The following is an 18,082-nucleotide window of genomic DNA, read 5'->3' as shown; positions in this document are numbered from 1 at the left end:
TGTGATTTAATTCCAAATTAATAGCACTTTATTTGTTCCCATAAAAGTACAATAATACTACTTTATCCCAGTAAATGTCCAGGGGGTGGGGCAAGGGAAGGCATGAGGTAAATCAACAATTTTGCAACAAAAATTTCCTATAGTTTTAAGAGGAGGGGGAGCAATGAAAATTATTTGATGTTACTTATTTGGAGAAATAACCAATCTTGGTGTCTTCTTCTGAGGGTCTATCTTGGTTTCTATTTAAGCCTAGTCTTTTTGAGCAAGATTCCCTCTTGCTAGGATAGAGAAAAAAGGGGAAGAAGATTAGGGACAGGGAAAACAAAATACTTAGAAATAATAATTGTTAGTGAAAAGGTGAAAGACAATTAGATTCAAAGAAATGAAAAGAGAACAATACTAGGAAAATAACTTGAGAGAATGCATAAAGCGGATTAATTTAATTTGTCCATTTGTGCCTTATTGATTGTAAATTTGATTGTATTATAGAGTATCAAGAACAAAAGACACATTTACTATTTCTTTTCTCTCCCTTTTCTTTTACTGGTAGGCTTAAGAAACCAAAAGGCAGGAGCCAAGCAACAACATTGCATTTACTCAAACAACTGAGTTAACTTGTATAGAAAGACTGAAGCTCAAGAACAGATGAGGAGTCATATAAACATTTGTATCTTATCTGTATCTTCAGCTGAGTACCTCTGTAGAGCTCTAGGGTTAGTAACATACAGTGAAGGACGGAATTCAGTGAAGGTCACTGAATTTCTTTTCTAGAATACCTTAGATTCTCTGCAGCCCACAAAGGTATTCTGAATTAAAGCAAGATTCTCAGAGTGCCATACTCACTGCTTTATCTCCCAAAGACCATGATCATCTTAAATTTTAAAAGAAAATGAAAGAAAGACCAAAGAATAAAGGATCAAGTTACTTTAAATGTATGAGTAATTTCCTCACCTTGATCAGGCAACTCCTTAAGAACGCCCCTTCTTATCAGCTCCTCTCTACTTTGTCTTGTGGATATCTTCCTTTCTAATACTTTTAAAAAGAATAAGCATAAGTAAGAATCAAGTCATTGCTTAAAATAATTATGAAAAACATTCCAAGTAGAATTGAGCATATTTATTCTGTTCACCTGAGGGCTCAACGCCCAGTTTTTTGCGTTGTCTAGCAAAATACGTGGTTGGAGTCAATATAATCAGGACAAGGGCAAAGGACTGTAGCCGTGCTCTGAAACCCAGCTGCTGCACCTCGTTCTTCAAATGATGATGTTTGCGCAAGAAACCAGACACATTATTTCATACCAGCTATAGAGCACAAAGGCTACTTCTCACTTCAAAATATTCCTTTTTTTAGGCATTCTAAAACACAGGCTTCAATGAATATGCAATGTATACAAAGGATACGTATGTTTACATTAAAACCAAACAGACAGACAAACGTTCAGTAGATAGTCAGGTAACTCATCTGGATCCCAGAGAAAAGGCACTACTTTTCCAGTGTTTTCTCTCTCACACCATCTGTCATAAAAGTCCAACACATCAGATCTCTGTAACTCTTTCCCTTGCCATACTCAAGCATGTTCCGGTATATCCCTTGACAAATCCCAAGTCAGGAGGATGGGGTCAATTCATGCTTTCAAAGGCACTTCAAGGGATGGGAATCTCAACAATGCCTCTTCCCTCTTCTGGAAGAATTTAAATTCCTGCTACAACTTCAGAGTGGAGCTCAGGAGTTTAGGGTGGGACTTCGACAGTATCCACCTTATGTGTATATAATATTGGTTTCCTGAACCCTGTGCATGTCTAACTAGACTCCCCACTTCGAGGGGCCAAGATGGTGTGTAAAATTAATATCATCTACTAATCCTAATCTACTAATCCTCTGAGCCAACACTGTCCGAAGTGTGTTCTGGAGAATTCTCTTCCCTCTAGATGACCTGTTCGAAAAAGCACCTTGACACAGCAGAACCAGGCCACAGAAAGGGCCTACGGCTCTTTAAGGAGAAGGAGAGGCACATTGGTGGAGACTGGGCAGCCACAGCAGGACTGGACTCTGATTCGCCCCACAATTCCTCTTTCTGGTCTCAGAATTTGCAAATCCTAGAGCCACATGAACAACATCATTTCAAGATCCATTACCCCAAGTCCTGCCCTGACACATATAGACAGGGCTCGTAATAACACTAAGGACATGTTTTTTGAGGGTGCTCCAGGTGGTCTGAAGGAAGGACTCTGAAGACAGAGAGGGGGAGAAAGGGGTGTACCTTGGGCTGAGAGCTTTGTATGAAGCCCCTGAAAGTCTTCAGCAATGGCATGAGCCCCAGAGTACCAACACTTAGTTTCTCTGGAAGAAATTGAAATATTTCTTTTCTTTTCTGACAACCAGTAATTGTGTATTTCCCTTTTATCCTGGTTGCCAGAGGTCAGAGTAACACTTGATATTAACACAGATTTCATATGACAATTCATGGATGAAATCTGTTTCCTCCTTCTTAGAGACCTGACTTCATTTGTATTTAATTTCTAGCATACGTGCCCTTTGCTCTCAGTTTTGCCAAACACATTTTGTGGACAGACTCAGAATGGAAACAAACAAGAAAATGAATAAATGAACGAGTGGATGAACAAATGGTCACAAGAATGATAATTAACACCTTCTTGGTTCAAATGGACACACACACAGAACCTTCCCCTCCTTTAGATTGCCACCCAGCCCCACTCCACCCTCCTTCCAGAAGCAAGTAACCACAGCTCATTAAACGCTGGTGATTTCAATGGACAAAGTTAACTGGGTGTGGGGGGCCAGCTGGAGCTGTTCTTTTAGGTAAAAAGAGAGCTGTTATTTCAGGATAGCTTCAATTTGTCCAAGCTTTTGTCAAAGAGAAGAGAACTCCTGTCAGCACAGGGAGCCAAACAACACCCCTAACGACACAGTAGGGGCGCTGCGAACACTGAGCAGGTGGCTCAGAAGGACCCTGACCACTGCATTCAATGGTCGCTGAAGGACACCTCACCCAGCTCCAATGGTGTGTGATCCTCTATCATTAATCAAGGCCATTCTGTAATCTCTGCTTTGGGCGTCGTTAAAAGCTTTCACTCTTGCACTAAAAAAAAATCATCCGAGAGCCCAGAACATATCTCGTTTTTGTTTCTGCCTTTCCAGTATGGATCCCAGAGGATGCTTCAGTTTTAGTTTTAAGCTTTCTGTCGCTTTAAGTCTAACTTAATCTCAGTTAATAAATCCCTCCTCTTTCTTCCTTGTAAATTCTGGAGCTCTGAGGACGCAGCTTGGGCTTCCTGCCAGGAATCAAACCCCACAGCTTTGTTCTTTGCTCTACCTTTTATAAACGGGCCCTGATTGGAAAATGCCCTGGCGATTTGTTTGGTCTCTGGCTGAGCAGGTTTTTAACACATAGTGCAGATAACTGTGTAGCGGGCCAATGAGAACAAACTGCAGGCGACTGAGCATGGAAAGTATGTTGCTAGGGCACCAAGTTCCAAGCACCACTCTCCCAGAAGAACAAGTATCACACTCTTCATCTTTTAAAATATTTGCCTCATGTTTACATAGTGTCTGTATGTTTGCAGAGCACATTCACTGGACACTTTTTCACAGGCTTGGAAGTGTTCTGCACTGGAATGAACTGGAGAGGTCATTCTCGTCCAACAGGGCCGCACAAAGCCAGAGTCATTTCAGGAACATTCCTGAGATGTGCTCACCTGCTTGAAAACATTCAGAGGCAGGATGGCCTCCTCCAGATATCTGTCACCCTCATTCTTAGGAAAGTATTCCTCATAAGGAGTCAGAACCGCACTCCCTGTGACTTCGGCAGTTAATCAAGCCCACAGTCCCTATAGCTCTAGAGTAAAGTAAGTCATTTGTGATGGGGAAACAGTGTGAGTTAGCTCTGTGTTCACTGAGAGCAAAGCGGGTTATTGAAGCCTCCTAGAATCTGATATCGAGGACCCAACCAGCTGCTCTTTGACCCTGAAGTTCACACTAATCAGTGCAACAACAGCAATAATGTTGGGGGTCTGCCTCCCTCGCAAGTACTGCTGGGGAAGAGACTTAGCAGGGGCATAGATCACCGGATGCAGTAGCCAGGTCTCTCCAGGAGAAGTATTGTTCCCAGTTGAGTAAATAGCTCATGGGGGCTCACTTTTATCCCAATCAAAAAAGGCATGTGTGGTTTTTCCATGAAGATCAAGCAAACCCATGATTTCTGTTTTGCTCCCTGGACTGGGGGAGTTAAAGTTCCGACAGTCCCTTGTGATTACAACAGCATACATTTTTCTAAGAAGGGAAGGACGCCCTGTGTCCCCATTTTCCTGCTCTCATGCTTATACTCTGGCTTTTCAAATATTTGAAAAGGACCGATCTTCCCAAAAGCATCCAATGGCTGTCCATCTGGCTTTGAATACTATCTCTACTCCTTGGCATGGTCTCCACAATGACCCCCAGAGGCTGCCCCCCACACGATGCTCCCCACCGTGGGGTCCTTCCCTGATGGCTCCCTCCTGGCTCTCTCTGCTCCAGCCCCTCCAGCCCTGCTGCTTGTCACCTGACACACACGGCAAGCCCCTGCCTGGTGGCCTCTGTCCTTACCAGGATGGGTTTTTCCCGGACCCCCACACAGCTCAGTCCATCACTTCCTTCAAGTCTCTGCTCAAAGGTCACCTTATTAGAAATCCCTTCCTCACACACCCAACGTAGAATAGCTTGTTCCTTTTCTCATCTTTATCCATCTTATCCTGCAAAATACGGCATCCCCTCCTGAACTGGCATCTACTTTTTAAGTATGGTCTCGATGAGAACCAAAACTCTTGTTTACTGCCGTTTTCCCAATAGTGCCTTGCAGGTTGTTAGAACTCAGAAAATATGTGCATTTCCTGCATAAACGAATAAGAGAAAACAGGCTGATAATGTTAACGGTCTTGTTTTCTGCCCCTTCTCCACCTCCAGCCTAGGAGAGAGCAAGCGAGGCCTGTGGCAAGACTACGAACAGGCGTCTTCTGTTTTCTGCCCCCTCTACTTCTTGGCTGGGCCCGCCAAAGGGAAAATCCTGAGCTCTCTGTCCTATGGCTCATCTGAAAAAGTCTCTGTGCTCTGAAGAAGGAAGGCTATAGTGTGCAGAGGACAGATGGCAGCCAACTAACAGGGTGTAACACCCGACTGGGCTCATCATAAATTTTAAATGATTTATGATGTCCTTCTGGGCATGGAGCCTGCATTCAGGAGACGAGGCCGGGGCATATGCCACCTCCTTGCTGTGGAGGCACGGCCAGGATTTTATATTCCTCTGGAAGGATCTGTGAGAGTAAATCTTGCAGTCAACAAGCCACTTGTGTTTTCTTTTGGCGAGGAAAGAGAGTCCTAATTCTCAATTCTAACACCGTTTAATGACGGAACAGAACAGAAGAGCAATTAGACTATTAAATAAGCGCACCGTGTTATCGTCCTGGTTCTGAGGACTGAACGGCTTTACTGTACAACTCTGTGACCGAAACAGAGACCTGCTTGTCTCGGGCTGCAAGTGTTCCATAAGAGCCCGGCTTTGCTTTACCTCTCCTCAATAGCAGTTACAGAAAACAGAATGTCAAAAAACGGGCTCCCTTTTAAAAAACCCTTCACTAAAGTGTAGCGAAGTCCTTTAAAGAAACCACCACCTAAATGCCACCCAACGGGACATTTGCAAAAACTTCCAAAACAGCTCAAGAACATAAGGCAGAGAAATAAAGCCAACATCCCCCACTAAAAATACTCAGGGGTCTGGCCATTTTCGTTTAATCCAAGTCTCTCCCCTACTTAAAAATCCAACAGACTATGGAAAAAGCCCAACCCCTCAGAGCTATGGCCAGGCTTTACAACTGGTCCCAGTGGACCATTCTCCCCCTCCCTCTTGTTCATCCTTTTCCACAAGCCCAGTGTTAAAGCCCAACCTTACTCTTACTTCTCACCATTTCCTAAATACTTGCTGTACATTCTTTCAGTGTTTCTTTCTCCTAGAATCACACCTTTGCCCTCTCCCCGTCTCTGGTGAAATCCTCCTATAATCCTAAGACCTCTTCAGACAGCGCCACCTGCAGGACAATGTCACCATTCTGGGTGGCTTATCAGTAATAACTGTGTTCCTAACGTACTATAAAGTAACTTCTCTGTGCCTCAGCTTTTTCATCTACAAAATGGGGGAACTGGGACACCTGGGTGGCTCAGTCGGTTAAGCATCTGCCTTCAGCTCAGGTCATGATCCCAGAGTCCTGGGATCAAGTCCCACATCGGGCTTCTTGCTCAGGGGGAAGCCTGTTTTTCCCTCTGCGTGCCGCTCCCCCTGCTTGTGCTCTCTCTCTCTCTCTCTGACAAATAAATAAGTAAAATCTTTAAAATGGGAGAACAACTGCTACCTTTTCTGGTTCCTTTGGAGATCTTTTGGAGTTAAAAAGCTAAAGTGTTTAGACCAGGAGCTAGAATCTAGAAAGCACTGAATAAATGTTAATTACTATTATTTCTGTTAACAGCCCTTCTTCTTCATTGCTACATGTGTACCTAGTTGCATATTCACATGACTCGAAGCCCTATGAGAGATGTCTTATTTATCATTTCATCCCCAGAGTGCCCCAAATAATATATTGCATTAAGTTTTTGGTTTTGTTTTTTGAGGGGACGGAGGGAAGGCATGTCTAGCACCCTTTTCTAATCTTTTCTATTTTCTATTTTCTTATTTTAGAAACAGTCTTCCTGATAGTTAGCCTTTGAGGAACCACCTTCCTCATCGTTCAGTCCATGCCATTTGTGTGAAGCTAACCCCAATGCTGGGCTCTAGGGCTCCCAGGCTTATCCAGTCAGAGCCTGATATCTTCCTGGCCTTCGTGACTGGTTCGGAGGGGCTGTGCCCAAGTTGCACCAGTAACAACCAGCCCAAGGATTTCCTGAACAACTGGAAAAGAAGGCTTTCTCTTTCTTTTGTTATCTATTAAAACTAGCTGCATATGGGCCTAGAGCTGTAAGTAGTCATTTTGCCTCCATAAAAGGAAAGTCTAACTTAAAAAAAAAAGTAAAAAAGCCAATACTGAGGAACATAGGCTCAAAGAAGGAGACAGATTCCTAATCTTAGCTTTCAAGCACCTGGATCCAACCAAAACTAAAGGGCTGTTTGGCCCAGGGCTTTTTACTTGCATGAACCAATAAATTCTCCATTTGCCTAAGTCTATTATTATTCATCGGCAGTAAAGAGGTTTTACTTTTAAAGAGTCAAAAAAAGTGTTTCACAGATGCTTCTTTAATGTGCATTTTCTTCCAGCAGAGACTAAAAATCCTCTAGATTTTCAAGGCAGAAATATGAAAGAACTACACGGAACTTCTTTATCCCCCAAGAGTTTGAACTTGACCAGACCTTAAAAAAGAGGAAGATGGTGAGCTCTATGTCCCCTCCTCCTCTTAGGAAATCAGTGTCACAACTTCCTTCAGAAACCTGATAGTAATCATCCATTTATTTGATGCCTAGGTAGCATTTTTATATTTATTTTCTCATTATGCTTCCCAGTATTCCTGAAAGATAGGCTAAACAATTCTTTTTAGTTCCCTCGAATAGATAAGGATATTGAGACTCACAGAGGTGAAACACATTTTCCAATCACATACTCGGAATCTGGTCGAACCCAATGTGTCTAGCCAAAAGCCTACTGCTTGCATTCTCCAGACTGAGTCGATAATTAAAGATTTCAACTTTCCCACAACAGGTATAATGCTTTCCAATTTCCCTTCAAGACATGAGGTAGAAAAACTTTTTAAAGTTAATTTTAAATGAGCAATGTTTAGATGGTAGTATGTCCTCATAGTTCAAATTATAAAAGGGTACAGTAAAAGCTCTCACTTTCACCCTATCCCCCACCTATTCAAATTGAACCCCACCTGTACTCCATATGCAAATAACCACTTTTCTTAGTGTCTCCTGTGCCCTTCCAGACTTTCTTAGGCAAATCCAAATATTCATTTTAATTATTCTCTTTTTTACACCAAGGTACGCTATTTTACAAATTGTTCAGCACGGGGCGCCTGGGTGGCTCAGTTGGTTAAGCATCTGCCTTTGGCTCAGGTCATGATCCCAAGGTCCATCCTAGGATGGAGCCCCGAGTCGGGCTCCCTGCTCAGTGGAGAGCCTGCTTCTCCCTCTCCCCCTGCCCCCCCCCCCCACTCGTGCTCTCTTGCTCTCTCTCTCACTGGCTCTCACTCTATCTCAAATAAATAAATAAAATCTTTAAAACAAACAAAGAAACAAAAACAAATTGTTCAGCACTATGCGTTTTCATTGAACACTGTATGTAGTACTTTTAAAATTTCAGGTAACGGGGTGACAGACAAAGGCCAGGCTGGGGAGAGAAGAGGTGATGATCTTTGCCTTGTGCACACAGCAGCAGCTAAAATCATGGCTGTTTCCAGAGAGGGCAAGCTGGGAACAGCCATGGCAAGTCAACTCAAGGGACTCGGGGATTTTATTCCCAAGGGATAAGGTTTAGGACTAGAACAATGAGCAAGTCCCCAATCCCAGATGGGCCAGGAAGTACAAGTAATCTCAGGAGAGTAATCAGAGGCCAGGATCTGAGAGATACGTGAAACCCTGCTTGTCTTTCTTCCAGTGTGACTCTCAAAACACATGACAAACACAAATGTTCGAGACAGGTGCTTTTGGATGCATCCTGTGTGTTTCCATTTCTTGTTTCTTCACATTAAAAGATAGTAAACCCAAAACAGGGTGAGACCAAAGGGACAGAAGCTTGAAACAAAAATAATGAGAATCATCCTTAGAGCAATTAATTCTAACTTCACACTAAGAACATGCTAGAGACTTGATATAAAATGGACTCAGAAACAAACTGAGGATTCTAGAGGGGAAGGGGGTGGGAGGATAGGTTAGCCTGGTGATGGGTATTAAAAAGGGCAGGTACTGCATGGAACACTGGGTGTTATACGCAAACAATGAATCATGGAACACTACATCAAAAACTAATGATGTAATGTATGGTGATTAACATAACATAATAAAATAAAATTAAAAAAAAAAAAGAATCGCAGCTCTATATGGTGAAGAGTTTTTGCAAACTAGGAGATCATAAACAATACCGATTAGAGAAGTTCTTAGAGAGCCCAAACTTCTAATTCTGAGGCCCTTCTCCTTGATCTGCTTCAAGACAATTTTACACATTTCAGAGACTAAGCAATGTCGATTGAGATGAGATCCTATCTCATTTTACCTCTGATCAGATAGCCAAATGGCAGGTAAGAATCACTGTGAAAGAGACCTTAGTGAGACTAAACTATCCTAAATTAAGACAGTCTCACTTATTTAAACATCAAATTCAACTGTGCAGGATTAAAGGCATATGAAATTATTCATACCTTAGGCCAAAATTTTTTGAAGGCATTAACGTGTAATCTTTAAAAGCCTGTTTTTATTTAGTGAATTTAGAAACAATACGTCATAAAACATCACCAACTCAAACCAATAGGTGTAAATAACCTGTCAGAGTTAGTAATAAGATTGAGTGGGCATTTCTGCAAATCTATGTTTACTACCTTCATATACATATCTCATTAGACTAGATTTCTTAAAGTGATTAAAATTTGTTTTCTTTTTTTCTGTAAGGTTTATTAATTTATTTGAGAGAGAGAGAAAACAAGCGAGGGGAGGGAAAGAGGAAGGAGGAAGAGGAAGAGAGAGAATCCCAAGCTGACCTTGTGCTAAGTGTGAAGTGCGGAGCCTGATGTGGGGCTTGATCTCACAACCCAAGATCATGACCTGAGCCAAAATCAAGAGTCAGATGCTCAACCAACTGAGCCACCCAGGCACCCCTAAAGATTTGTTTTCTTAAACAACCTAAGTGTCCATTGAGAGATGAATGGATAAAGTTGTTCTATGTGCATGCACATACACATACATGGAATATTACTCAGCCATAAAAAAGGATTCGATCTTGCCATTTATAACAACATGGACAGACCTGGGGGGTATTATGCTAAGTGAAATAAGTCAGACAGAGAAAAACAAATACTGTATGATTTCACTTCTATGTGGAATCTAAAAAAACAAAACAAAAGAACAAAGCAGAAACAGACCCATAAACACAGAGAACAAATTGGTGGTTACCAGATAGGTAGGGGTAGGAGGCTGGGCTAAATGGTGAAAGGAAGTGGAAGATACAGGCTTTCAGTTACAGAATGAATAAGTCACAGGGGTGAAACGTACAGCATAGGGAATATAGTCAATGGTATTGTAATAGCGTTGTACCTGATTGACCCCGCAGTGAGAGGACCAAGAATGATTCTACTAAAGTTTTTATTTTCCAAGACAAAACACGAAAAAATACTGGGGGCTTTTCATTGTAACTAAAATTATAATGTTTAAAGTTTCACAGCAATGCTAAGTTTCCACTGGGACATAATGCTCCCCTCTCGGGAGTCTCCCTGTCTACTCTCTGTTTCCAAATTTCTGATTATTAAGGTGGTAACAAGGTCTCATCATTCTTCTTGCAAAAGCTAGAAAATAGAAAATGGACCAGGAAGTATATATTCTGGCCCCTTTAAAAATATCTTGAGCTCACATCCAGACATTGAAACTTATTTTTATTTTTTAAAAGATTTCATTTATTTATTTGACAGAGAGTTAGAGGGAGAGCCAGAGAGCACAAGCGGGGGAAACAGCAGAGGGAGCAGGAGAAGTAGGCTCCCAGCTGAGCAGGGAGCCTGGTGCGGGGCTCAATCCCAGGACCCTGAGATCATGACCTGAGCCAAAGGCAGACGCTTAACCGACTGAGCCACCCAGGTGCTCCCCTAGACATTGCAATTTATTAGCAGGTGATCATAGGCAAGTTCCAAACCTCTCCATGCCTTTGTTTCTGTACATGAAAACAGAAGTAGGAAAACCTAAGTTGGATGCCCAATAGGATGATTAAAACATTTGGTAAGTATCTGACAGAAAGTAAGGACCCTCTAAATATTAGTTTTTTCCTCCCCTACATTCCATTTTCTCTTGTATCCAGATGTGTATCTCTTTGATAATATTCTGTTGATATTTTTACCTTGATATAGTTACTGATCTAGAAGGTGGCATTGTACAGGGATTCAGAATGAAGACTCAAGCCAGGCCTCTGAGGTTCAAATATGGGCTATACCACTCACAAACCCTGAAACCTAGGGCAAGTTATTTAACTTTTCTGTGCCTCAGTTTACTCATTAGTGAAATGCGAGTTATAGTAGCAACCCAACTCACTGAGTAATTGGGAAGATTACAAGCATTTATTTTATTCTATTTTTTAATAGATTTTACTTATGTATTTGAGAGAGAGACAGAGAGAGCACACGCACACACGAGTGGGGGGAGGGGCAGAGGGCGAGGGAGAAGCAGACTCGCCACTGAGCGCAGAGCCCAGTGAAGGACTGGATCCCAGGACCCTGGGATCATGACCTGAGCCGAAGGCAGAAGCTTAACCAACTGAGCCACCCAGGTGCCCCGGATTACAAACATTTCAAGTGGCATCTGGCACACAGTAAAAACTCAAGAGTTAGTTATTATTATTAATACCCATATATCTTATTCCTACTTTAAGTTTAATCCCAAATAAAACTGCAAATGAGTAACAGAAATCAAAGTTTGTCTACTTTTATTTTTTAACAAACACTTTACTTCACATGCTGCAGATGTAGCAAATTATACAAATTATTCAAAGGGAACTTTTTCAAATCTCATAGAGTAGTAACTAAATTGAACATTTTAGCACTGAGTTGTGAAAAGCAGCAAAAAGAAAGGACTACATAATGCCAGCAATATGTCAACATCAGATTTAAATAGGTAATTAAATTTTAGTTGGGGTCACTAATGTTTCACGCTCGATTCACCTACGGTCTTCTTTAAAAACAAATTACAAGGGGTGGGAGGGAGATGAAATGAAGAACTTTTGTTTAATGGTAGACAGTTTAGATTTTGCAAGATGAAAAAGTTTTGGGAGATCTACTGCATAAAAATGCAAATATACTTGACACCATTGAATCGTATATTTAAAAGTGGTTATTAGGATGGCAAAATTTATGTTATGTGTTTTCCACCCCAATTTTTTTTAAAGACTATTTATTCATTTGAGATCGAGCGAGCGAGCGCACAAGCAAGAGGGGCAGAGGGAGAGGGAGAAGCAGACTCCCCCCCAAGCAGGAAGCCCAACATGGGGCTTGATCCCAGGACCCCGAGATCATGACCTGAGGTGAAGGCAGACGCTTAGCGGACTGCGCCACCCAGGCGCCCCTCCACCACGATTTTTAAAATAAATTAAATTGTAAGACATTTTTGGACTACATTAATGCTAAGAGCCATTTATCGAAGATGAAAAATAGATGAGACGGTATTTCCAAAGAATTTTAGCCACACTGATGTTTACTGTGTTCACCAACTATTCTCCAGGATCTCATCTTCTCTCCGGCCATGCTTTTTATTCTCTTATATTTCTCCCATAGCCTCTCCTGCCCTGCCTTTTAATAGGTACTAAGTGAACACTTAGACTTTGGAATAAAGAAAACCTCAAGAGCATCTGTTTCAAAACTTGGAGAGTTTGGGTTTGGAAAAGTAGGTGAAGAAAACTTAGCAGAAAAATGTTATAAGCCTCGATGAGCAAACTCTTTTCACTTGACAAAAAGAAGCAAGAATTAAGACTGTAATTTATATTCCAAGTGGGAAACAAATCAGGAAAATATAGAAGCCAAAAAACAGTCACTTTCCAGGACTTAGCCCTAGTGTTTAAGACCGGATTCGTATCACAGGATGAAAAAAATCAAAACAAAACCACAAAAGGAAATAATATGCAAAGGAAATAAAATAATGGACTTTCCTGACAGGACTCTCTGACCCAGGCCAGAAAGAGTTCTGTAGCACCTTTAAAAAGTATTTCACAAGTGGCACTACTCCAAAGGAAAATGAAATTAGGAAATTATCCACCCAAGTAAAGTTTATAAACAATCAGATCGTCTCTTAAAGCAATACAAACGATGTCTCATCCCAGTGGAAGCCTTTTTTATCAAGAGGTCAGTGGGAATATCGTTTCTCTCCTCTACATCTCCCTCAGGAATTAAATGTGGCAAAGAAAAAAAAGAAATGCAAGTTAACAATTCTATATTCCATTCTAGTGGGTGTGATTCTTTAAAATAATGTCATTTACAATCAGAAATCAGTAGTGTCCACGGCTCACTTGAGAAGGTTTGCATAGAATGCTCAGTGAAAATGCCTTGCTTACCTGAGCTCACTTGCCCTAGCAGAGCCTACCTCCCCCTGGGAGAGGCTACAGGCCTGAAATCTCAGTCTGCTCTATGGCTCAACAAATTTAAATAAAGCTTAGCTTGGATTAAACAAACAATATCGCATTTTCTAGAACGGACAGGAGGCAAGGGAATCTCCTCCACTCCATTTAGAAATAAGATTTTTCTGGTTTCTACGTATCTAAAGAAGGTGGGTCCTAATGGTTTGGCCATTCATTATGCAGCTGGCTAATTTAAACCCACGATGGAAGGTTTTCCTATTTATGAAACCACTAATTTCTATTATGAAAAATATACAGAAAGTTAGCACTCACATTATTCTTTCCCATAAATGGGTTTTATCCCCGGAATAGATCTATAATGAATAATAAATCCTCCATAAATAAAAAGGTGGGGCCTTAATGACTCTTTCCATCCATCTATATGCGGGAAGAGTGAAACAAGAAAAATATTCATTCTACTGGGAGAAAAAAAAAATGAAGAGGAATAGTTAGTCTCCTTCATTTTTTATGCATAGAGAGGAAATTTGTTTTAATGCCATTATATGTCTTTAGGAAAACAGAATAAAAGAATTTCAGAAAAAGTCTGTATGATAAAATTATTGTATGTTCTCTCTCTTCACAGAATTTTTAACACCATTTGGTCTAATTAGCTTCACTTATAAAATACACAGGTACAGAAATGGCTGAACTAAAACACAACCCAAACCTCCTTTTCATATCAATGATGTCTTCACATTGGCCTTTTAAAGGTTTTTGCCATACAGAACAGACAGTAAACAGTTACTTAAGTTCATTATCCATTCCTGAGGGAATGGGACCCCATCCTGTCCATTAAATTTGGTGAAATATTAATTTTGTCTATTTTGGCTTCTCAATTCCTAAGGCTCTTAAGCAGCTCTCAATGATATGAACACTAAGAAAGAATTAAAAACTGGTATAATTGCCACCCCCCCAATTCCAGCACTTTCCAAATCACATTCACTGGCAAACACCATATATATGGAATACGGTAAGGCCTATCAAGAGCCCCTCATTAATTAATTCATTCAACAAACATTTACTAAATGCTTTAACATAAGCCAGACACTATTCTAGTTGCTCTTGGATTTTATCAAAGAGGAAAAAAAAATTCCCGATGCTCATGGAATTTATAATCTAGTGTGAAGGGAGACCAGTTAATGAACAACACAAATAATTGATACATGTTAGAAGGTATGATGTGGGGGCTTTTGGGTGGCACAGTCAGTTAAGCATCCGACTCTTGGTTTCAGCTCAGCTCATAATCTCAGGGTCTTGAGATCGAGCCCTGCGTCAGGCTTCACACTAAGCCCAGAGTCTGCTAAAGTTTCTCTCTCTGCCTCTGCCCCTCCCCACCTCTCTCTTTTTCTCTCTCTCAAATAAATAAATAAATCTTAAAAAAGAAAAGAAAAAAAAGTAAGACGTACTGTGGAAAGAACAAGGCAGGGCAGAAAAAGAGAACCGAGAGTGCTGGGGGGACCTACTTTACTACACCCACTAGGATGGCAATAATAAAATAGACAGATAATAACAAATGCTGTCCAGCCTGTGGAGAAATTAGAACCCTCATACACTGCTGATGGGAATGTAAAATGGTGCAGCTGCTTTGGAAAACAGTCTTGGCAGTTCCTCAAAATGTTAAACATTGAATTACCATATGATTCAGCAATTCCATTTCTAGATGTATAACCAAGAGAAGTGAAAATATGTGTCTATACAAAAACTTGTATACAAATGTTCACAGCAGCATTATTCACAATAGCCAAAATAGAAACAACCCAAACACATGTCCATCAACTGATGAGGGATGGATAAATAAAATACGATATATTCATACAATGGAATATTATTTGACAATAAAACGAAATTAAATATTGATGCATGTTACAATATGGATGAATCTTAAAAACATTACGCTAAGTGAAAGAAGCCAGTCACACATGGCCACATATCTATTGTATGATTCCATTTATAGGAAACATGAAGAATAAGCCAACCTACCAAGATAGAAAACAGAAGTCAGGGGAAGCGGGGGGAGTGACTGCTCGAGGGGGTTTCTTTTTAGGGTGATGAAAATGTTTAAAATTAATTGTGCTGCTAGTTGCACAGTTTGTAAATAGTATGAAAAACCACTGAATTAGACATGTAAAACGGGTGAATTGTATGGCATATGAATTATATCTCAAAAAAGCTGTTAAAGAAAAAGTGCTGGGGGAGAGGAGAGATTCAGCATAAAGACTGAAGGCAGACCTCATTGAGAAGTTAGCATTTAAACACGGGACTTCACTGAAGGAGTTGAAGTAGCTGGTTAACCATAAGGAAATCTGGAGGAAGAGACTTCTTTTGATGCACTAGAGGTCCTAACAAAAGTCATCCAAGATAAAAGAGAGAACCTTGGGCGCCTGGGTGGCTCAGTTGGTTGAGTGACTGCCTTCGGCTCAGGTCATGATCCCGGAGTCCTGGGATCTAGCCCCGCATCGGGCTCCCGGCTCAGCGGGGAGCCTGCTTCTCCCTCTGACCCTATCCCCTCTCATGCTGTTTCTCTCTCTCTCTCTCTCTCTCTCAAATAAAAAATAAATAAATAAAATCTTAAAAAAAAAAAAAGAGAGAACCTTAATGATCATGTACCCATTAAAGAAATCTAATTTGCTGTTTAAAATCTTTTTAAAAAAGAAATCTTTAGGCTCAGATTCTTTCACTGGTAAATTCTATCAAACATTTAAAGAAGAAATAACACCAATTCTACACAATCTTTTCAAAGAATAGAAAGGACTCATGAGAGGTCAGCACAACATCCTAATACCAAAACCAAAAATAGTACAAGAAAGGAAAACAACAGACAAATATCACAAATCCTACACAAAATATTATCAAGTAAAATCCAGCAACATAGGGAAAGAATAATACACACAACTCAATGGGGTTTACCTCAGGGATGCAAAACTGATTCAATATTTAAAAATCTATCAGTGTAATCTATCATAATAATGTGGTCCAAAGAAGAAAAACCACATGGTCATATCAACTGATACAGAAAGAGCATTTGAGACTTTCAACATTTGTTCATAATAAATACTCCCAGAAAATCAGGAATATAAGGGAACCTGCTCAACTTGATAAGGTGCATCTGCAAAAAAACCTTCGGCTAACACCATACTTAATGAAAGTCCGTCTAAGAATGGGAAAAAGACAAGGATGTCCCATTTACCACTCTTATTTACTATTATACTGGAAGTCCTAGTTAGGCAAGAAAAGATATAAAAGACATACAGATTGAAAGGCAGAAATAAAACCATGCCTAATCACAGACGATATAATCGTCTACATAGAAAATCCCAAGGAATCTTCACTAAAGCTAATAAATAAATTTAGCAAGGTAGCATGATACAATTGTATTTCTGTAAACTAGCAATGAATAATTGGAAACAGAATTTAAAAAAAAAACACATATATATTTATAATAGTTTTTTAAAAGGAAAGAAATATTTAGGTATAAACCTAATACTGTTTTCCAAACACTTCAAAATGCTAATGAAAGAAATAAAAGAGCTAATTAAATGGATAGACATACCAGTTCATACTGGGAAAGTAACCATAGTAAAGATATCAACTCTACACAAATTGCAATATAGATTTAATGTAATTCCAATAAAAATCCCAGCAGGAAACTTTGAGAATATAAACAATCTGATACCAAAATTTGTATGAAAAGGCAAAGAAACTAGTCAAAACAATTTTAAAAATGAAGAATGGAGTTGGAAATATTACAGTATCTAATTTTCAGACTTATACTAATCAAGATAGCATGATATCAGTGAAGGAATAGACACACAGATTAAGAGAACAGAATAGTGAGTCCAGAAATAAACCTACACAGATGTGAGTCTTAATTTTTGACAAAGACCATGTGGCCAATTAATTTTTGGCAAAGACACAAAGGCAATTCAATGGAGAAAGGATAGTATTTTCAACAAATGCTCTTGAAAGTTCTTAAAATGACGCCAAAAACATGATCCTGAAAGAAAGAAGTAATAAATTGTATTTCTTAAGAATTAAGGCCTTTGCTCTGTAACAGACACTTAAAGAAAGAACAAACAAGCTGCAGTCTGGCAAAAAATATCTTTAATAAAGTATCTGATAAAGGGATTATATCTAGATTAGGTAAAGTACTCTCAAAACTCAACATTAAGAAGAGAAATAGCTCAATAAAAATTGGCCAGAAGACTTGAACAGATATTTATCAAAGAGAAGTATATGGAAGAAAAATATGGTTTTTGATTTTTAAAATGATACAAAGGTGATTGAACGGGGAAAGGATAGTCTTTTCAACAAATGGTATTAAAATAACTGGGCATTTATATGCAAAAACAAACCTTAACCTAAACCTTATACCTTACATAAAAATTACCCCAAAATTGATCGTAAAGGTAAAACATAAAACTATAAAACTTTTAGAAGAAAACACAGAAGAAATTCTTTGTGATCTGAGGTTAGGCAAACAGACACAACACAAAAAACATGACCTATAAAGAATAACTGATGAGCTGAACTTCATCAAAATTAAGAATTTTTGTTCTGCAAAAGAGATTAAGAGAATAAAAAGCCAAACTACAGACTGGGAGAAAATATTTGCAATCACATATCCAACAAAGAACTTATATCCAGAATATATAAAGAACTCTCAAAATTCAATAGTAAGAAAACAAATAACCCAATTACAAAACAGGCAAAAGATCTGAACAGAACTTTTACCAAGGAGGATACATGGATGG

At 39.7% G+C, this 18,082-nt stretch overlaps 1 protein-coding gene across 2 annotated transcripts in view; it reads right to left on the bottom strand.

The window, feature by feature from the left end:
* PHACTR2 (phosphatase and actin regulator 2) overlaps positions 1 to 18,082 on the bottom strand; it is a 114,882-nt gene that overhangs the window by 52,958 nt on the left and 43,842 nt on the right. For both annotated transcript variants that reach the window (XM_034990868.1, XM_034990869.1), the window contains exon 3: positions 952 to 1,032. In XM_034990868.1, the coding sequence (XP_034846759.1) occupies positions 952 to 1,032 (81 nt within the window). The remainder of the gene's footprint in view (positions 1 to 951; positions 1,033 to 18,082) is intronic.

The sequence above is a fragment of the Mirounga leonina genome, unplaced genomic scaffold, assembly GCF_011800145.1.
Source record: "Mirounga leonina isolate KUSES-001 unplaced genomic scaffold, KU_Mleo_1.0 Mir_53, whole genome shotgun sequence".
NCBI lineage: Eukaryota > Metazoa > Chordata > Mammalia > Carnivora > Phocidae > Mirounga > Mirounga leonina.
This window is presented reverse-complemented; position numbering and strand designations above follow the sequence as displayed.